The sequence below is a fragment of the Trichoplusia ni genome, chromosome 6 (genome assembly GCF_003590095.1).
Source record: "Trichoplusia ni isolate ovarian cell line Hi5 chromosome 6, tn1, whole genome shotgun sequence".
Classification (NCBI taxonomy): Eukaryota; Metazoa; Arthropoda; class Insecta; order Lepidoptera; family Noctuidae; genus Trichoplusia; species Trichoplusia ni.
Window position 1 is genome coordinate 702,766 of NC_039483.1, and position 19,726 is coordinate 722,491.

The 19,726-nt window shown below is 34.6% G+C and overlaps 5 protein-coding genes across 5 annotated transcripts; 2 read left to right on the plus strand and 3 right to left on the minus strand.

The window, feature by feature from the left end:
* Positions 1-2,286: 2,286 nt before the first annotated feature.
* On the minus strand, positions 2,287-4,944 carry LOC113495297 (cell growth-regulating nucleolar protein). Its single transcript, XM_026873967.1, has 3 exons — positions 4,853-4,944; positions 4,565-4,751; positions 2,287-3,838 (listed from the first exon to the last, which is right to left on the minus strand). Exons 2-3 carry the CDS (start codon positions 4,690-4,692, stop codon positions 2,695-2,697), a joined length of 1,272 nt encoding a protein of 423 aa, XP_026729768.1. The 5' UTR covers positions 4,693-4,751; positions 4,853-4,944; the 3' UTR covers positions 2,287-2,694.
* Positions 4,945-5,030: 86 nt separating this feature from the next.
* LOC113495295 (melanotransferrin) lies at positions 5,031-13,608 on the plus strand. The gene is made up of 16 exons (XM_026873964.1): positions 5,031-5,244; positions 5,480-5,679; positions 5,971-6,093; positions 6,318-6,479; positions 6,840-6,973; positions 7,309-7,475; positions 8,163-8,307; positions 8,733-8,945; positions 9,167-9,275; positions 9,685-9,867; positions 10,417-10,587; positions 11,203-11,372; positions 11,807-11,950; positions 12,438-12,625; positions 12,954-13,113; positions 13,186-13,608. Exons 1-16 carry the CDS (start codon positions 5,202-5,204, stop codon positions 13,454-13,456), a joined length of 2,583 nt encoding a protein of 860 aa, XP_026729765.1. The 5' UTR covers positions 5,031-5,201; the 3' UTR covers positions 13,457-13,608.
* A 129-nt stretch (positions 13,609-13,737) lies between these two features.
* Positions 13,738-16,829, minus strand: LOC113495296 (telomerase reverse transcriptase-like). The gene has a single exon (XM_026873965.1). The coding sequence runs from the start codon at positions 16,032-16,034 to the stop codon at positions 13,908-13,910; it is 2,127 nt and encodes a 708-aa protein (XP_026729766.1). The 5' UTR covers positions 16,035-16,829; the 3' UTR covers positions 13,738-13,907.
* A 63-nt stretch (positions 16,830-16,892) lies between these two features.
* Positions 16,893-18,610, plus strand: LOC113495301 (glycerate kinase). The gene has a single exon (XM_026873971.1). The coding sequence runs from the start codon at positions 17,118-17,120 to the stop codon at positions 18,558-18,560; it is 1,443 nt and encodes a 480-aa protein (XP_026729772.1). The 5' UTR covers positions 16,893-17,117; the 3' UTR covers positions 18,561-18,610.
* Positions 18,568-19,691, minus strand: LOC113495302. The gene is made up of 4 exons (XM_026873972.1): positions 19,449-19,691; positions 19,260-19,371; positions 19,073-19,189; positions 18,568-18,997 (listed from the first exon to the last, which is right to left on the minus strand). The coding sequence occupies exons 1-4, from the start codon at positions 19,544-19,546 to the stop codon at positions 18,590-18,592; spliced, it is 735 nt and encodes a 244-aa protein (XP_026729773.1). The 5' UTR covers positions 19,547-19,691; the 3' UTR covers positions 18,568-18,589.
* Between the last annotated feature and the right edge of the window lie 35 nt (positions 19,692-19,726).

Consider the following 19,726-nt stretch of genomic DNA (forward strand, 5'->3'; position numbering starts at 1 on the left):
TGTTTAATATTATTCAAGTCTTGTATTTTAATCTAGATATTCAACAAACTCAGTGCTTTTATAGGTATTGCGATATTGCAATGTTTACTGTTAACTTATGACGAGACGGATAGACCGTTCCGTTTTTCCACTTTTTAACCTAAAAATCGACTTGTCAAATTAAATATGCATAGTTGCGGATCGAAATAATAATGCATGAGATTTTTAAACAAACCAAAACACAATCCCGATTGCACAAAGGATTAATAAAGCTCAATGTGAAATGAACACAGACACGACAAAAAGAAGCAAAGGTATTAGGTAAGTTTTTATTCCTATTTGCCAAGTAAAGCAGAATGTAGCGAACGAGGGATGTGGTAGCTTCACTTTTCTTTTTAATTCGCAATTGCAATGGACTTATCGGATCGAGAGAGCATTCAAAAGATCTCGGCGACCACATTGTCGTTCCGTTGATGGAAATTTCATTGAATTCTTATATCGAGATATAAATTTTATCGTGTTGAATGGCGGAAATTTTATAAATGTAAACTGCGTAATTGTGGATAAAAAAAAACTGTAGACAGTAATTTTGATTTTGGGTTTAATACTAGATACTGTGTCTTACTATACGTATTATATTAAAAATTAGTTATTTGCTGATGTAGAATAAGTAAATTACCTGATAATCTAACAATATCAATATAAGATATACCTGAAGCTGAAAGAATACGGTGATAACTTTTTAAGTGATTGCTACGGGAATTGAAATTATTGTGCAATTTTAAGTATAATACAGTAATGAAATAGCTAAGAACACCATAAGAGTAAGAGAGTAAGAACACAGTAAGAAGTAAAGATCAGCAAGGAACATCGAATAATAAGACGAAGAAGGTTGCGTAGGTGGGCGATAAGCTTATTTATACAATAAAGTATTATCTTTTAACATGAGTTACCAGCCTTTGTTCTTAAACAAACGCTGTTCAGCAAGCTTAGCCATTGTGGCGATGAAACGACGGATTCTTGTGTGGGCGTGTGTATGGGTATTTACTATTTTGTGTATGGAAAGCCTTATGTTATTTATTATCTATGTAATGTTTGTCTATTGTGTAAGTTATGGTCGTATGTTGGCCCATCTTTTCAATATATCTTTTTTTTCATAAGTCGATAGCTACTCACAACTAGATATAGATTAAGAACAAAAAGAGAAATTATACCTAATAGTTTTGCTTGCAAAAGAACAGAACTGAATACTTTTCTTAAAAAATTAGAAGGAAATAGACTTTTATTATGTATTTACAGGTAAATGGAGATAGGAGTGCTTACTACTAAAAGTATCTACTACGAAACTTTTTACTATAATATAGTTATAGTTGCTACCTATTTATATAACAGAAATATTGTAAACCCCTTAACCCTCCCTTTATAGGCAAGTATTAACAAAGAATTCTAATAACGTCGGCGGCAAATTTAGCGTAGGCGTCTACAAAAACTCTTTATAAGAATGTAAAGCATGAAAATAATGTTAGCGACCGCTAGCTGAATAAGAATGATTAATGATGCCTTATAATGCCACCTTGATGTTCCCCTAAAGCGCTTTCTTTGAAGCTAATAAACACTCCAAATACTATAGAAACCTATCATTGTGTACATACAGCTTCGTGAATGCGAAGTTATTGACTTCTAACCCTTTGACGGTACCTAGTGAATATTTATTTTCCTTTTGTAGCCGTTCAAGGAAATCTGAATAGGGTAGTTCGAAGTAAGAAAATATTTAAAGTATCTAGGTAAGTATTTTTTTACCTAAGCTTAAGTACCTACTTGCAAATATGAAATCGGTCTAATGGATTCAATAGTATTTTAGGAAATAACTTTCTTGAAATGCAGAAAATAGTTACGTGCTACCGAATATTAAAAATGACATTTGAAATTACGAAACGTATATTGAAACGTTCATTTTCGTACAATGCCCCGTTTCTGCTATTTTACAATGGCCGGTGAATGGCAATTGGATTAAATTTGAAATTACTCTTAAGCATTATGCCAACACAATAATTGAAAATTCATTGTATTGACCTTGAGTGTACCGTCCCATACTAAATTTCCAATGACTGTAATAAAAATGATAAAGAAAATAAATGTGAAGTGTCGTTTTGAGCTTATTATCATTTATTCATAGGCCATTGTAAATAGCAGAATAGGGGCCCTCTGTAGTCTATGATAGGTCCTCCCGAAGATATCGCTAAATTCCTTATTACATTCCATCAACGCGATTTTGGATAAATGGGAAATGACAAAATTAAAACCACATTTGAAAGTAAGAACATTCGTTATTATTGCTTCATACAGAATAATATTGAAACTAAAGTATATAAAATATCAGTTATTTTGACTCTAGCTACAGTCACAAGTAGAAAACTAATTTAAAATGGTATCAATTTGGCTCCACACTTTGGCAAGATAAGGGGAACACATTACATCTAACAATTCATTTTGTATTTGGATATGCCTTTTCAATATAATGTTTCAATTATAACAAATAACAGGCAATAAACTAATTTTATTATGCAACTATATATGGCATTAATTAAGGCATATTGTTCACTGGAAGGTCTTATCAATACCAAATCTCACAAAATCTTAACAATATTTAAACTTATTATTCTTGTACATATCTCCCAAAGTGTGGTGTTGAGTACAAAATAAAATTAATATCTTTCAGTCAATAAGGAGGACTCTGTTCTTATCAACTCTGACGTTTGGCGCGCTCTTCAATTTTTTTATAAACTTGTCGGCGATTCGGTCGTCGACGTCTCGGCCAGTCGCCTCACTGTACTCTCCAAGAACCTTCTTTTGCAATCTTTTGAAAGGTAATTCACCTTTTTTCTCTAAGAGGGATATGATAACTGCATGCCAGTTGAACTTGTCACTAGTTACAGCTAATTCACCGATTTTGGCGACATTTTGGTCATGGAGACAGATGCTTTCGTCTGCTTCTTCATCTTCGTCCATCTTTATTTTCTTTTTCTGTGTCTTCCCAGTAGCAGGTGCTACAGGCTCGATAGGTTTGTTCTCATCTGTGATGTCTGCAGCCTCCTGTTGTCCATTAACACTATTCACAGTGTCTTGTCTCTTGCGTTTTTTGTTCTTATTTTTACCATCAGATTGGTTATCTTCATCACCATTGGCAGATTCAGATTTAGTCTTCTTTTTCTTGCCTTTCTTGTTTTCTGTCTCCTCTTCCTCTACATCTTCGGAATGTGGTACTCCAGCACTTTGGAGTTCAGCTTCATATTTCTTGTGTTTTTTCTCTTCCTTTCTTTGCTTTTTGGTCAATTTCTTCTTATCAACTTGTTCTGTGTCTCCATTTTGCTGTTCATCATCAACTCCATTCTGTTGTTTGTCATCACCATTCTGCTCTTCTTCATTGTTTGGTACTCCATTCTCTTTCTCAGATTTCTGCTCATCATCACCACCATTTTCTTCTGATTTATCTGTAGCAGGTGCATCATTCGGTTTATTTTGGTTTCTATTATTAGCATTGGATAAGGCAGAAAGTTTGACAGATATCAGGTCCCAAGCCTGATCAATGTCTTTGGGATTTGTTTTATTTCCACATACATTTTTGACAAAGTTGATGAATTTGGGTTTCTTGCGAGGTGTGTTGTTGTGTTTGCTGATAGTTTCAATGATCCTTAGTACATTTTTAGATGCAGTTTTTTGTTCTTCTAGGACTCCTTGTAACATTTCCACCCATGCATTTTGTTTCTTCTCGCCCTTCTTCTCCTTGGAAACAAATCCTTTTCCTGAATAGCGCTCCTCTTCAGTTACACATTTAATGTGTGCCTCATAGTCATGCCCCCTGAAATCATATATTTAAAAACTGGTTACTTATGTGCGAGTCAGATTTGTTCCAATAGGGAGTTTTGTACAAACAGGCTATAAAATAAAAAACAGGTTGGGTAACAAATAAATTTGAGGGTACCTTTAAATATATTTGTCACCACTCACCAAAAATTTTCTAACTGCAGAAACAGTTCTTTAACCTTGTTCTTTCTTGTTAGTATTTTTGTTATACCATTAGCAAAAATACATCATTGGTGAACGGACAGACAGACTGACAGACAGAAGACTAAGTAATATGGTTCCGTTTTAAGCTATGTAACCCTATATGATAAGGAACTGAATGTTAAGCATAAGTATTTTTTTTAATAAATTAAGAAGTTCCCATTGTGGACACAAAGAGTTTAATCAAAGAGTTATACTTAATTAGTTTTAAAAATTTCTACAACTTTTTTTTTTAAACAATTCAGATTTCTGTAAACAAAATAGTTACACGAAGTTAGTATATATCATATTTTATTTAAGTTATGTGATTGCTAACATATTGATACATTCGACTTGTTCGAGTAGTAAATTCTATTGTATTTCCTATTTGGCAGTGTATACAGCATGTCATATCATTGACATTGTTCTATTTTTAGCTAAACTAGTACAACAACAAGTTATAAACCTATAAAACAGATGTTACTACAACTCTTATCAAACACAAATAAATTTATCTGCCGGTAAATAATTGTATACTTACAGAAAGTCTTTAAAACAGTCCATGCATGACAGATTAGGGTTTCTATTTCTGCATTTCGTTAAATAATGTTTCTCAACCTTGGGCTTTTGTACAGATTCCCCACAATGACCACACGTGAACACAACCATAGCAATAATTAAAACACGTGCTTCCAATACAATTTGTTTTGAATACAAATAACTATAACCTGCAAAGAAGAAACCATTGGTTAATTAGTACACAAACAATACATACTTAGATATTTTTAATATGCCTTAAAGCATAGATTTAGGTTAAAAACAGACATACTTTTCTCACTAGACTAATTAAAGTAAATTGAAAATTTGCTCCAATTTCGCGAAACTTTTCTCAAAATTAACAACTACCAAATGTCAAAATTGACAGCTGCAGTAAATAAAGTTTACATAAATACTCTGTGGCCAGAGATATTGATATGCTGTGGTACCAACCAACAAATCTGAATACACATGAACTCAAAAGGCTACGTTTCCTGCACATAAAAAAACTAACAACAGTCAACTTACAACAATCAAACAAAACTGTTTGCGGGCGGGGTGTGTCCAAAACTTAGTTTTTATAAAAACTATCATGATTTAGTACAATTTATGTATACAATCTAGCAGAAAAGCAGCTAAATATGAATAAGTGCATTATATTGGCCCTTCAACTAGTACTGTTCGGTAAGTTTTAATAAATGAAACTTCTAAAAAGTTTCGCGTGTTTATTCCTGTACCTATAAGAAATATCAAAATTGCATGAGTAAAAACTTCTATTATCTAAAGCTAAGATACTTCTGACAATTCTGTTTCTCTAAAAGTATACTTTAAAGTTATAAAATAACGCAATGAACAGTGTTCTTAGTTTAACGTCCAGTCAAAACTCATCCTCTGGTGTTTCGCGTAATATAATTTGCAGGTGCAACTAAGGCAAGTGTATACGGTGCCGATAATGTACTGAATGGTATTGGTAAAGTGCCCAAAGTAGAAGGGCAAGACATTATAACATGGTGCACGACTTCATTACTAGAAAACGAAAAATGTGAAAAGCTTGCGAAATCAGTCCTCCAAGACAAGGGACTGTTTGGACAGGATTTTATTGAACTGCAGTGTAAAAGGGTAAGTGATTCAACAGAAAAGAGTTTTCATACACTTTTTACTTTACTCCTTTACTTACAGGTTCATGTCAATTAAAAGTGTAACTTTAAATGTACCTCACAAAAGATGCCTACACTTTAAGTTTAATCTGTTTAGTTGCACATTACCTATACAGTTCTGAAACCATCTGAGGTATCATTCGAATCCCTTCAAGTTTGGTTACAACAGTAAGACATACAGGTTGACAAAACCTGCAGATCTTCATCTTGATTTTGATAGTTTTCAAGTTTCTTAAAATTTACTTTATTACAGGCTTTTGACACAGAAGAATGTATGACATGGGTGGACCGAGGAGAGGCATCCCTGCTTGGTTTAGATGCTGGTGAAGTCTATGTTGCTGGCCGATACCACTCATTAGTACCAATATTGCAAGAGGTAAATTATGATGATAGACTGTTTACCAAGAATAAAACAAAAAAGATGTGAATATTTCATTCCCAAGTTAAATAATTATGGGCCAAAAATCTGTTTTTTATGTTAAACAAAATTATCATCATTATAAGCCAATTTGATACAATGAATCTTCTAAAGTTTCATATTGTGAGTTACTTAAAACAAAATATGACTTTTAATCTCAGTATAAAACCTTTTTTTTACAGTTATATGGTAGAGGGGAACCTTACCAATACTCTCTAGCAGTGGTTCGCAAGGGTGGCCTGCCTGCAGTGCAGCCAGGATCAGGGCTTACGGCATTACGAGGGGCAAGGGCCTGTTTCCCAGGTGTTGGTGCTCTAGCTGGATGGGTGATGCCCATACATGTTGTAAGTAATCTGCTGTAATCTGCTCTAAATAAAAAATATGAAGTATTGAAACTTATTTTATACTTGTGGTTTCAATAATATGTTGGCCTCGTCGCCGTGTCGTCATAGGTCGGGAAAAGCTTTGAAACATTGGCAATCTAAAAACTATATTTTATAAACTATGGAAGAATCTTTTTATTTTTTTTGTTGGTCATAAGTATTTTTTTAATATTTTAATTATCAACTTTTTCATTGTTAATAATTTAATTATTAGGTACAATATCACAGTATCATGCTTGTTGCACTGTTCATAGCTCTAGCGGTAAATTAACACAAAGCAAAAAGAAAGATACACAAAGAGAATATATTGCTTTTTTTCAGTTAATGCAAGAAGGGGGATTAAAAATTACGGACTGTAATAATCATGTGAAATCAGCAATAGAGTTTTTCGGCGAATCTTGTGCCCCAAATTCTCTGAAGGATATGTATAATCCAATTGGTGATAACTCTGACAAGTAAGTGTTTTATGATCCTATGTAACTAGCCTAGTTTGAGCTCTGCAATTCACTGTTATTTTCTAAGTTCTCGCAATATTTTATTTTACTAAACTTAGTGTCAGAAGGGTTTTGAGTGAAATTGAGCTGTAAATTCGCCATTTTTTTCTAACCATATTTTCGCAAAAATTGTAACTTACTGCAACATGATCTTGAGACAAATTTTTTCAATATTTATGAAAGCTCCCACAATACTAGGATTCAAATTCATTACTGCGGCGTTTTTTTAAGAAGATATTATGTTTAGGTGTATGATGCATAGAATAAAATAAATAATGTATATTATTTCATAACAGGCTATGTAAGCTATGTACGGGCGGCGCTGGTATTCGCTGCACGCTAGCCGATCCTTACGCGGGCTATGAAGGCGCGTTGCGTTGTCTCATCGCGAACAACACCGGCGACATCGCCTTCGTGCGCGACACCACTATACAACACGCCTTGCTGTCTCATCAGATACTTGGTAAGGTTCTTGCAACGATAGTTATTAATTTAGACAAAATATAACTTTTTTGGTTTTTTACTGTTAAATAAATTGTCTGGAGGCTGAATTCAAGAATAACATTGACTAAAAGTGTCATTATCATTTTCCTGTCCCGAGAGTTATACCTATTATGAACATTTTCGTTGTAAACTATTGTCGCTTTCTTTAGCGTCTTTTCGCTACAGTGAAAGTGCTTTGTTGTATTTTCCTTTTCAAGTACACTAAGATATGATATAATTACAAGTCGTGCGCCGTCTAAATTATTTTTAACACTGACAAAAGACTGGCCTTTTAAATGTGTTAAATACTAAATATTTTTATTTTTTATTTATTTATTATGTTTTTTTTTTTATTATATAATAATCCAACATATAAGGATCATTAAGTGTTTCAGTAATTTATTTTCAGAAGCAATAAAAATTAATTATATATTATGCACCAACAACGAAACAAAAGAATTAATAACTAACTTTTTGAGTGGAATACATTGACCCTATGTAATGCTTTAAATCATATTTCTTATCATCACATAAATATAAACTTTAACTACTCATAAAAAGATAATATTGCATTTTTTCTGTACAATTGGTCTGAGGACTAGCTTCAACTACTTCACCAGACTTCAATCCAATCTAATGTTTGACTAACTTTCTTACAAATTCGCAGGTGGAGTAACAGAAGACCAGTTCGAGTTGATCTGTCGCGACGGGTCGCGGCGCCCCGTCACGGACGCGGAGAACTGCAACTGGGGCAGAGTGCCCGCTGACGCCATCGTGACCAGCAGCGCGGTCACCATGGAGCAGAGGAAGAAGTAAGTAGCGAATAAAGTATAACCTCCTTTTTACTCAGCTAGGTTTTGAGAAGGGAGAGTTATTTTACCAAAGTGTATCGGTATTGTACAGTCAGTAATAGAAATGGACGAGCTGGTTCAAATTATTAAAAAAATGTAAATATTAATACTTTTTATCTCAGTCCCAATACTCAAATCATTGATTATTGGGACTGATATTATATTGTTTATATTTCATTGTTTTGATAAACTTCAGTTGCTTTCTGTACTTCCCAGCTGGTTAAAAGTGTTGTTTTTATTTTGTTTAAATTATGAAGTTTTTGGCAATTTAAGAGGACGTTAAAATGATTCTGCTCCTAATAAAGCATGCATACATTACTAAGTCCTACTTAGTTTAAAAAACCCTACCTATGTGTTATACATTCAATTTTCTTCTTTTATTTCAGATACCAAATGCTCATACAAGTGATCTACCAACTATATGGTGAACCTAACCCTCTAAATAGAAACTATAACATGACTTCAGCTTTCCAAACAGGAGGTCCTTTCAATCCATACTCAAGTACTGAGGCCAATAGATACTCATATGATACTTTCAATAGAGACAGGTTTAATAATAATGTGAATAAGAACTTTGATGAAGAAGATGACAGAAACAAGTAAGTAGACATTTTTGATAATATTTTCTTTTACACAAACTTTCAATTGACTTCAATAATTTTAAAAATACTGAGCTAAACTTCATGAATTTTTTTGAGACAAAAAGTGTTTGCCTTTCGATGTTAAATATGAAAAAATGTGGAAAAAAAAACAAGTAATAAGGAATCTAAAAAATAGGATACCATACCATGTTTATTATAATGTACCTTTACTCACACAGGGCAAGTACTATGCCGCCTTTCAAATCGCGTACGGATTCTTCAGGACAACCCATTGAAGCCCTGTTCCGACTCTTCAGATCGAATGAGACCACTGACCTTTTGTTGCAAGTTAGTAAAAATCAATGTAAAAGTTAAATTATAATTTAAACTCGTCCCTGTATGGTCATACATATTATGTATATAGGAACCATCATTAACAGCTTCAAGAACAGATTGGACAATGAAGACATCTTCAAGTTATTTAATGCTCACGCAACAGTCAGTTAGCTGCTAGTGTGTTACACAAAGTAATAATTATGATATCTTGACATAATTACATTGCTTGCTGTATGCTCCATCCACACAGTTCATGCATTCGTGGAGTCATAAACATCCACTCTTTCACTTTACACTGTATAGTTTTTGTTATCTCATAGGAATGAGTAATAATATCGCCATGAGTTAGTTTTCACGAAACTGTTATTGTAAAAAATACTTAAATGAAGAAGAAATAAATTCCTATTTTTAATACGAACAGGACGCAACAGTCAACTTCCGTATACTTAAAGAAGAGGAAATGGCAGCAAAACACATCTTGAACAACAAGTTTGTTGGCGAGCAAGCGGAGAAGGCGGTCCTGGCCATCAGGAACTGTCCCATCAAGAGAGCCACGCTGTGTGTTACCAGTGACCCGGAGATGGACAAGTGTGTTAAAATGAGGGTAAGATGTAACTGTGTATATATCTGGGAAAATTGAAATATTTTGTGTTTTTTTACGGTAGTTAAATAAAGATTTTGTGTTTTCGAATGATGTCTGAGAATTCCATGTCGCGAAATTTCATGCTACATATAATAGATAGCACACATTGAATACTTTAGGGTCAAGTGTTTATAAAGGCAAGTATAACGTGAGAAGTGACAAGTGCAATGGAATCGGTTGATTTAGACGAGGTTCTATCGTTCTTGTACACTTTTGCTTTACTCACTGCTGTATCAACATCACAACAGCAACACCTCAGGTGTTGGAAAATGAAAATTAACTTACATGCTGTTTTTTTTCATGACTTTTTCTTTCATTTTATAGTGCATTATTTTGTTCTTTTTTAAACCAAGACGCCTAGAGATAAGCATTTGCAGTTTATACAAACGCTTTTCGAGGATCGAACCCGCGACTTATCGCGCCTTGGCGTGTTGCACTCTTATTCTACCTTGTTGGTACTTGTTTGTAAAAGTTATCCAACGCCAAGTCTCAACCTGTGTGTACTCGCAGGTGGCGCTGAAGGCGGCGTTCCTGTCGCCGGCGCTGGTGTGCTGGCGCGGGCACAGCGCGCGCCACTGCGAGCGCGCCATCGCGGAGGGCGCGGCGGACTTCGCGCTGTTCGACGCGGCCGACATGCTGCACGCCGCGCACAGGCATCGCCTCGTGCCCTTCATGCAGGAGGTACGCAGAACCACTTCACTAATGTTATTCATGTATGTTATTTTATCTAAGTAAATCTGTATTATTTAAATATATAGGTGTAATCTTATATATATTCGTATATTATTCATAAATATCCATAGTTAGATGTAGGTACAACTTTTAATTGTACCTATTCCAGCTGTGTCTCCATTTGACCCAAAGGTTGACTGGTAGATAATGCCTTGCAGCGCTAAGTCCGCTTTATGTACCAATTTTACATGAAAGTTTAATTAAATAAATAAATGTAATTAAGCTGAAAAGTTGATACATTGAACGTGCTAATCTCAAATCCTACTGGTTCGCGAACTGCCCGTTCTGTGAGATGTACTATCACGGTACCACCAATATTAGGGGTAATAATGCTGCTAAAAACATGACGCACAGTTAGCAACAAAGGCTAACAGTTTATATACCATAGCTAATCTCTCAAGGCAATAGTCCATCTGAAATAAACCAAAAAAATTCTATTTATGTTGTGCCTACTACTGTCTATCGTACATAAAACTACTCTCATAATATATCCTCAATAATAGGAAATACACGTTAAAAAATCAGGTATGCCTAATCAGATCTTATACATTTTTACTACGCCAGATCTACACAAGCGGCGACAACTGGTACTACGCCGTTGCCGTAGCAAAGGAGCAAGATCCAGACACAGACCTGACGTACCTGCGCGGCAAAAACACCTGTCATACAGGACTGGGCACTGCAGCCGGCTGGGTGTTCCCACTGGCGTACCTTATATCTAACGGGTGGATCAGGTAATGCTATTAATGAGTTAAAACGTATCCCGGTTATGTTTTAGATACCGCTTATATACATGCTCAACTCAGCGTACATTCGACAATTTTCTTGAAGCGCAAAAAAGATTGGCCCTTTCTAGGGGATAATTATTTTAATCGGAATAATAATAATTATTTAATTAATTTAAGAAATATTTAAAATTCCATATTACAGTATTATCCATTAAGATACTGGATAACTTTGCAGTTTTATCTAAAGCTGAGGAACCACAAACACAGCCGTTTCACACACGTACACGGCAAAGATAGAATAGGATGAAGATGCCGAGATGCGATCTACAAAAATTACTTTAAATAATACATTATTTTCTGTTATAAATTTATATTTAACAACAACAATAAACAAACTGTTTATGTCCGTAATCTTCATACTATTCATTCCTGTCCACCAGATCGTACAGTTGCGACGGCGCCCACGCGGCCGCCGAGTACTTCACCAAGTCGTGTGCGCCCGGCGCGCTCAGCTCGGAGTACGTGGACAGCGGGACTGTACCACACGACAACCTCTGTCATCTGTGTCACGGGGCATCTTTCAGGTATACTCATGTTTTTATTTTGTAGAGGTAATCATGATGACTTCGCCAGTCAATTGTCAGAAATGGTCTATGTGCTAGAAGCCTAGTACACGAACTGTTTTGCGCGTGGGCTCAGGAGAAACTTGTCGTGTGCCCTATTTTAAGCGAAACAAATAGGAGATGTCCATCATTACTTCTAGACGAGCTCTGCTTTCCTTACCAGGTACTTGCTACTAACAGTGATTTAATCGGACGCTTTTACGCTATTTTAGACGAATTTTCGTGTTGTGGTGAATCCACGACATTGACCATAGACCAATACCAAAAGGAAATGTCACGGACGACACCGCAATATCGAGGATCACGCATCGAGCCGTGTCTATTAAGATACCGACTCGAAATGAATAGCGATGGAGCGCGATAATATCTCGTTTGGTTGTCGACTATTCTTTCGTATCCCACATATTTCCCGATTTGAACAGATTTAAAGTAACTTTCTATGATCCAGACGTTGCCGTCGCGACGCCAGCGAGGACTACTTCGGTCACGTGGGCGCGGTCCGCTGCATGGTGGAGGGCGGCGGCGACGTGGCCTTCGCGCGCCACTCCGCGCCCGCAGAGGTGTCGGCCGGCCGCCGCCGCGAGTGGTGGGCCCGCGACCTGCTGCCCGACGACCTGCAGCTGCTGTGTCCCGATGGTAACTATACACACACCTATATACATATCTTTTTTTTTTGTAATAATAAGGCCTGGCCTGTTGGTCTATTGGTAAGTTGTGCTGCCTGCTATACCGGAAGTCGTGGGTTCCGTTCCCATCCAAATGTTTGTGCGATGTGCACGATCATTTGTTCCGTGTCAAGTATGTTTATCAATCAAGACTAGCTTTGCTTAGTTTGAGTTTGGCACTAGATGGCGTTGTGAGAAAGTTGTGGAATATTATTATATTAATATCGTAAAACACGCTAATCGTGAGTTGAATTTATCAACTAACTTCTACTTCTACCGCAAATATTTATTTATTTCAGGTACTCGTGCTAAAATGCATGAATACAAACACTGCAACTTAGGCAAAGTGCCTGGCTCCGTACTAATGGGCAGGCCTAACCATACTGAATTGGATACTTACTCTAACTTGATCGTGTACGCACAACAGTTCTATGGGGCCGTCACTACTGACGAATTCAGGTAAGAACTCATTTTACTTAATAATTCTATAACTCACATAAAAGCATGTGTTTATTATGATTTTGTTTTCAGCTTCAGCATGTTCTACTCTCAGCCGCCATACTCCGACCTCATATTCAGTGATGTGGCTGTACGGCTGAAGCCACTGCAGCACAGCAAGCGGTCCGCAGAAATCATTGCTGGTCCAGCGCTCATCAGAGCCGCACGCATCGTGTCCTGCGATGCCCCACAAGCATCGTACTACGTTGCCTCCGACCCCGACTTTTTGTCACACGCTTACAGTAACGGCGTATTAGGACTTTTATTAGCTATAGCCCTGTTAGTTGCAGCGTTGTTAAGATAATTTAGGTATTCTAGTTCCCAATGGCGCCCAATTTGAGAAACATTTTATTGCAGCTGGCAAATAGAATAGGAATATACTTTTTTACTTATGTCTAATGTTTCTGAATTTTATCAATATCTGTTGTTATCTTTCACACTCACTTTATGCTTAAAGGCAATAGCAATACTTTGATTTTTGTTTAATTTGTAAACAATAGAATCGGCGCCATTAGGTACATATTATAAGACAGTATTTTGTTTGAGACTTAAATAGATCTGAGCAGCTATATTCATGAGTCCATTAGAATAAGTTATTGTTTTATAAAGCTTTACAGAAATAGCATTTACATATTTTACATCCAGTGTAGGTGTGCCTTCTTATTTTTAAGTGTAACATCATCCGTCCAGGTAAAATTATTTTATATACATTTTGAAATTAAATATTTTTTACACAATAATGTATTTTATTGTATTTACATAAGTTTTTTGTGGTGATAACATTCAAATCCTTTGGGTAGTTCATTGAAATCTTTAAATATCTTCCTCAGATCAGTTCTTCTGCATATTTCTCTGACAGCTGGTCGTAGACATTCTCCATTTATATCTATTCGTCTTGCATGTTCTCGCCACTTCCCAAAAACACAATTACTTTTCGCTAAGTAATTGTTTATTGACGGAACCAGCCCAGTACACTTAGGTGTAAACTTAGCACAAAGATGCAAAGCTTGCCATGACAAATATCTAAAATGATTTATACAATATATAAAATACGAATCCTTTGGCTTATTCCTTATTAACATATCTATCATAGAGTTACTCAATTTTACTGATACCCTCTTTTTGTACAGTTGCAGAAAATTCATCATCTCTTGTTCACTGCATAATATAGCCAATATTGTGCAAAATTTGTTCGCTGACAAACAAAAAGTACTAAATATGTGCCTCCAAATGATTTCCTCATTATTATAATTTAAATTAAAAATGTGGCTATTAATTTGAATACCAGATTGTCCAACACGGCTTTCAATAAACTTATATAAATTTGATATACCGCTAGAAAATGCTATTTTGTAACACATTTGTCCAGAATAAATATTGCTAGCTCTGCTCACTTGCAGATTAGAAGTATTGTAGCAATATCCAAGAAAAAATATTTCTTCACTATACTTAATACTTTCATGTTGAAAATTGACCACAGTTTTTTCATAGTTCACATTTCTATAATTTGACAATGCATTTAAAAACGATAAAGCATCCTCTAGTAAATCAGTTACATACATATAGTCATCAACAACTCTAATAAACAGCTTTACTTGATTTTCAGTAAATTTCATGTGTTCACAAAAATATAATTTATCCATATATGAGTAGTACAACTCAGAGAGTGCTGGAGAGTACTTGTATCCTTGAACCAAACCTTCTTTCCATTCATACACAGTAGAACCAGCACGGATGAGGAGTGGTTTACGAAGCTCGGTTATGATATCTCTGAATTGTTGGGCCATTTTTTTCTTCATATAAACACACTTTTCAGTCCTCTGATAGTTTATGTACCTCTCTGATAATATTTTCAGTAATTTGTCTCTGTTTATTGAACCAAAGGCATTACTGAGGTCAGTTTTTATGAAATAGAGCTTTGGTTTATTGGCTTTTAACCACTTGGCATACATATTATTGTACTGGATTTCAATCCTGTCCATTGGTTTACCATTCAGCAACCTTAGAAATTTTAACCTCTCCTTAATTTTATATTTTTCTGAAGAGTTTTGGATGTCATTTTTGTAACACACTATTGGTCTACAATCACTGTTCGGTTTCAAGGTAAGATACAGCTTAGGAATATCTTTTCCTAATATTTTCAATTTCTTTCTATCAATAAGACTATGATTCCTTTTTGACTTTTTGCCCAAGGAATAAGGTCTATATTTCTGTATGATCTTTGTAAATACCATTTTTGATATTTGTTTGTCATAAAAGCTCTGCCAGTGGTCCTTCCAAAAATAATAAAGCTTGTTTTCATTAGCATCTAGCTTGCAAGTTGTCACATAAAAGTTTATACCAATAATTGATGACAATAAATATTTCACAACCCATTTTACAATATTATACAGGATTTTTTTAGAACTTGCTTCTGATAGATTATTCCAGGGTAATACAGAGAAATTCCACTTTAAAAATATTTTTTCTAAATAAAAATGCTGGCGCTTCATGCTGTAGATCGCGATTTTGATCAAACTTTTGAATATTTTACTGTTTTGATTATTTCCAAAGAACTTTTTTGGGATTATTTCGTTTAGCGCCTTCCAGCAACTATTAAACAAACTTTCTTTGTCCACAGGGTGTAAAAATAAGTTCCCATCCTTCGGAAAATAATTTTTAAAATCATGTTTGCTTTTACTCTTTAGATTTTCCTTTATACTTGTCAAAATAGTTTTTAACGGAGTAGTTAAGTTGCTTACCAAAAAATCTTCTTCGACCAATAATTTATAGAAACAGTCTTTATTGTCTTCTTTGAAAATATTCCACTTTATTATATTTCCAAATGATCTTAGATTTTGTTTATTGACAAAATAAAAGGATAAACAGAGCGGATTTTCCATTTTAACTCAATCCATGCAATACTTTTCGCTCATGATTTCAACACTACAGAAGCTGTACAAAGTACAAAATAATAGAAAGTATAAGTATAGTATAGAAACTGCTGCCGCATTTTTGAATTGCCGGCAACTTGTTACGACTTGCTTGCGCGCGCCGGATCGCGGCCTTCGCGCCTTCTTTGAAGTTCTTTGTTGGTCTCATCTACCCCACAGATTACTTAAAAGGGTATTTTGAAGTAACTTCACAACCACAGCCGAAATAAGTCACTTATTAAGGGAAGTTTTTATTCCTTTGAATGAAACAATTATGTCATTGTCACTTGAGTAGTTTGAAAAAAATACGTTAAGGGTTTAAAGTTTTGCTTAGACTTTCTGGTTGCTGTTACGATTTTTTTGTTTTAGAAAAGATCGTGTGCTTTTATGTCAATTTTGAACCAATTAAAATTCTGGTTCCTATAGAACTCAATCCTTCTTCGTTTAATCATCTTTTAAAATCTGGCAATTTTATCTCAATTTTTTTACAATGTTAACTATTTTAAAATTCCCGCGAAGGCTATTTTCGTAAATGACATTTCGCAGTATTATAATATTTACATTATAATTATTTTGTTCTCAATTTATCAGTTAGAATGTCAAAAATAATTACTTGTTGATAACATTGCTATCAAAAGTTGTATTATTTATAGTCGTAGTTACATAAGCTCGTAAAGTTCTGTGTATACTGGTAATAATTGTGTTCCAGTGTTTGTTTTCGTATTCAATAATTTATCAAGTTTTTCACTAAATCTATCTATATTTTAATGGTTAGCCCATTAAAATATATAAATATTTAAACGATAGTTAGAATAAAAAATTCATATTATTTTGTTACCACAATAATATTTATACTGAGTAATATTAAGTAGAATATTGTTTCTTAGATAAATTATAAAGCATGTAGAGACACCCTAATCATAGTTCACTATCTACCAATCATATCGTAACGTAACTGATTATAATAATAACCTATTTAGATCTTTTTATGCATAGTAGTGGTAGTATTTTGATTACATATCTCAGTCAACGACTTTATATTACTGTGCGAAAATGGCTAAATCGGTAGTGAGTGATCTGCTTAGCATATTCAAAAGTGGCGTAACTGCAGTACTTCCTGTTAATCTTGTAAAGAAGTCTGTAAAATACAATCCAGAGACCCAGCAACTGGCAATAAATGGAGATAAATTCAATTTACAAAACAAGAATGTTTATATGGTTGGCACTGGTAAGGCGGTACAAAATATGGCCAAAGAAGTTGAAGGCATCTTAAGTTCTAAAATCAAACAGGGAATCATAAGCATTCCAATTGGAAGTTTGAATCAAAGTGCAATAAACACAAATATTGTTTACTATGAAGGAGCTAAAAACAATCTTCCAGATGCCAGCGCTGAAGCTACAGCTCTTAAGATTAAAGAACTAGTCACAGGTCTTGGATGTGATGACCTGCTATTAGTTTTAATATCTGGTGGAGGTTCTGCCCTTTTGCCATTGCCAAAGCCTCCCATAACTCTAGCTGAGAAAACAGCATTGATTAAGAATTTAGCAAATTCTGGTGCCGAAATAACTGAAATAAATGCAGTCCGTAAAAGGCTGTCTGATTTGAAAGGTGGTAAATTAGCAATAAAAGCACAACCTGCTCAAGTTGTGTCTTTAATACTATCAGATATTGTTGATGACCCTTTAAGCTTAATAGCCAGTGGCCCTACTGTTGAAGATGAGGATGATTCCACTATAGCTATTGATATAATTAAAAAATACAAATTGTATGACCAACTTCCAGAGTCAATTAAAAAAGTTATAAATGAAACTAACAATCATGAACAGTTTCCAAAAAGTAATGTTAGCAACCATGTCATAGGGTCCAATAAGGTCAGCATAGCTGCAGCAATGAAAGAAGCAAAAGACTTGAATTATGTGTCCATTCCTATTTCTAATACAATAACTGGAAATGTTAAAGATGTTGCCACAGAATATGGAAGAATGACGAAACTTTTCTGTTCATATTTAAAAGAGAAGCAAAGCCTAAAGGAGTTTAAGGAGCAATTAAAGCACTGCAAAATACCTGGACTTGAAATAAAAGACTTGGAAAATGATTTAATGGGTATAAAAGATAAAGATGTGTGTTTAATACTAGGTGGAGAGATAACGGTAGAAGTTAAAGGTTCAGGAGTCGGAGGCAGAAATCAACAGTTAGCCTTAGAATTTTCTGAGCTGATTCACAATTCAAGAAAAGAATTCGAAGATTTTGATATTTTCTTTTTAAGTGCTGGCACAGATGGCATTGATGGGCCAACTGATGCTGCTGGAGCCATAGGATACTTGGATTTAATATCAGATGCCCAAGAAGATAAGTTCAACACTCAAACAGTGTTATCAGAAAATGATTCCTACACCTTTTACAAGAAGTTCAAAAATGGAAACTATCATGTCATTACTGGGCATACAAATACAAATGTCATGGATCTACATGTCATCATAATTAAAAGAAAATAATAAAATGTATGTGATGTTATAAACTTTATTTACAATGATGGTTTCAAAAATAAATTAATCTTGTTTTGTTTATCCTTTCTCTCTTTAATTTTTGCTGAAGCCAATACAGCCTTTTGGCATAATCCTGCAAATTTGTCTTTTTTCCTTTTATTGTTATTAATCACTTTTGGTTTCTCCTTAGTCTTTAATTCGTTATTTTTATTTTGTATTGAAAAAACATCCAGTGAATTTGCATAGACATTTATTTCTTTTTTCTTCACCTCTGGTTTCACTATCGATTTTGGGGGATCTTTTACTGAACTAGCTGTGGTTGTTGCTTCTCTTTCTGCAACCTTGTTATTGTGTCCAGCAGTTGTTATTGTGTGTTTCAGCACAGGCTTTGTTGGTTTTGGGAAAGCAGTAACATTAGTCTTATTACAAAAAGAACATAGTTGTGCCTACAAAAAAAAAACGAATTAGAGTGCTATACACCTGTAGATCACGAGTGTAATTCTATGGTTCAAATTACTTACCACTTCATTACTGTGCAATAACTTGTTCCTATTTCTAACAAAGTCCTTCTTGTTTTCTTTAACTTTACGTGATTTTAGTCTCTTTCTTTGTCTTTTTGATAACTTTATAGACCGCACCTGGAAATAAATTAAAAAGGAAATAAGAAAGTTTTACAAGAAGATCAACAAAGTGATTGACTGAACTCACGTCAACTTTGGTGTTACTTCTCCATTCAATACAGCACTTTGGACATCTTTTAAAAGAAGAAAACTGCTTTTCTGGAAGTCCATATCCTCTAGTTATGTTTTTACACCGCATTCTAAAATACAGAATAATGTAGGATAACACTCTATCCTGTTACTATAGTTGAAACACATTACTGGTGTGAATACTTACAAGTAATAACTTTTGAGTAAAGTATTGGTAGTTTCATTTTGACTACAAGACACAGCGGCAGCTATGTTGTACAAGAAACCAACTTGGGCTTCAGTCATTTTAAATTAGAAGTAAATGATGATATTTTGCTTTCCGTGCATAAGTTAAAAAACATTTAGGTTATGTTTTGGTTTGCATTTTTGCAGTTCGCACAGTTTTTGTATTGTCTATGCACAAAAATAGATGAGTCGTTCAGGATTTTTAAAATAAGCTTATTTTTTGAAAATGAGAGAATAGGA

Excerpts from the sequence above, each read along its gene's own strand:
- LOC113495297 (XM_026873967.1), bottom strand. The coding sequence starts at position 4,692 with ATGGTTGTGTTCACGTGTGGTCATTGTGGGGAATCTGTACAAAAGCCC. Across the intron at positions 3,839-4,564 it reads GACTGTTTTAAAGACTTTCT|GGGGCATGACTATGAGGCAC; the intron begins GTAAGTATACAA and ends ATATGATTTCAG.
- LOC113495295 (XM_026873964.1), top strand. The coding sequence starts at position 5,202 with ATGAATAAGTGCATTATATTGGCCCTTCAACTAGTACTGTTCG. Across the intron at positions 9,868-10,416 it reads ACAAGTGTGTTAAAATGAGG|GTGGCGCTGAAGGCGGCGTT; the intron begins GTAAGATGTAAC and ends GTGTACTCGCAG. Across the intron at positions 11,373-11,806 it reads ATATCTAACGGGTGGATCAG|ATCGTACAGTTGCGACGGCG; the intron begins GTAATGCTATTA and ends CCTGTCCACCAG.
- LOC113495296 (XM_026873965.1), bottom strand. The coding sequence starts at position 16,034 with ATGGAAAATCCGCTCTGTTTATCCTTTTATTTTGTCAATAAACAAAAT.
- LOC113495301 (XM_026873971.1), top strand. The coding sequence starts at position 17,118 with ATGGCTAAATCGGTAGTGAGTGATCTGCTTAGCATATTCAAAAGTGGC.
- LOC113495302 (XM_026873972.1), bottom strand. The coding sequence starts at position 19,546 with ATGACTGAAGCCCAAGTTGGTTTCTTGTACAACATAGCTGCCGCTGTG. Across the intron at positions 19,372-19,448 it reads TTACTCAAAAGTTATTACTT|AATGCGGTGTAAAAACATAA; the intron begins GTAAGTATTCAC and ends TCTGTATTTTAG. Across the intron at positions 18,998-19,072 it reads TATTGCACAGTAATGAAGTG|GCACAACTATGTTCTTTTTG; the intron begins GTAAGTAATTTG and ends TTTTTTTTGTAG.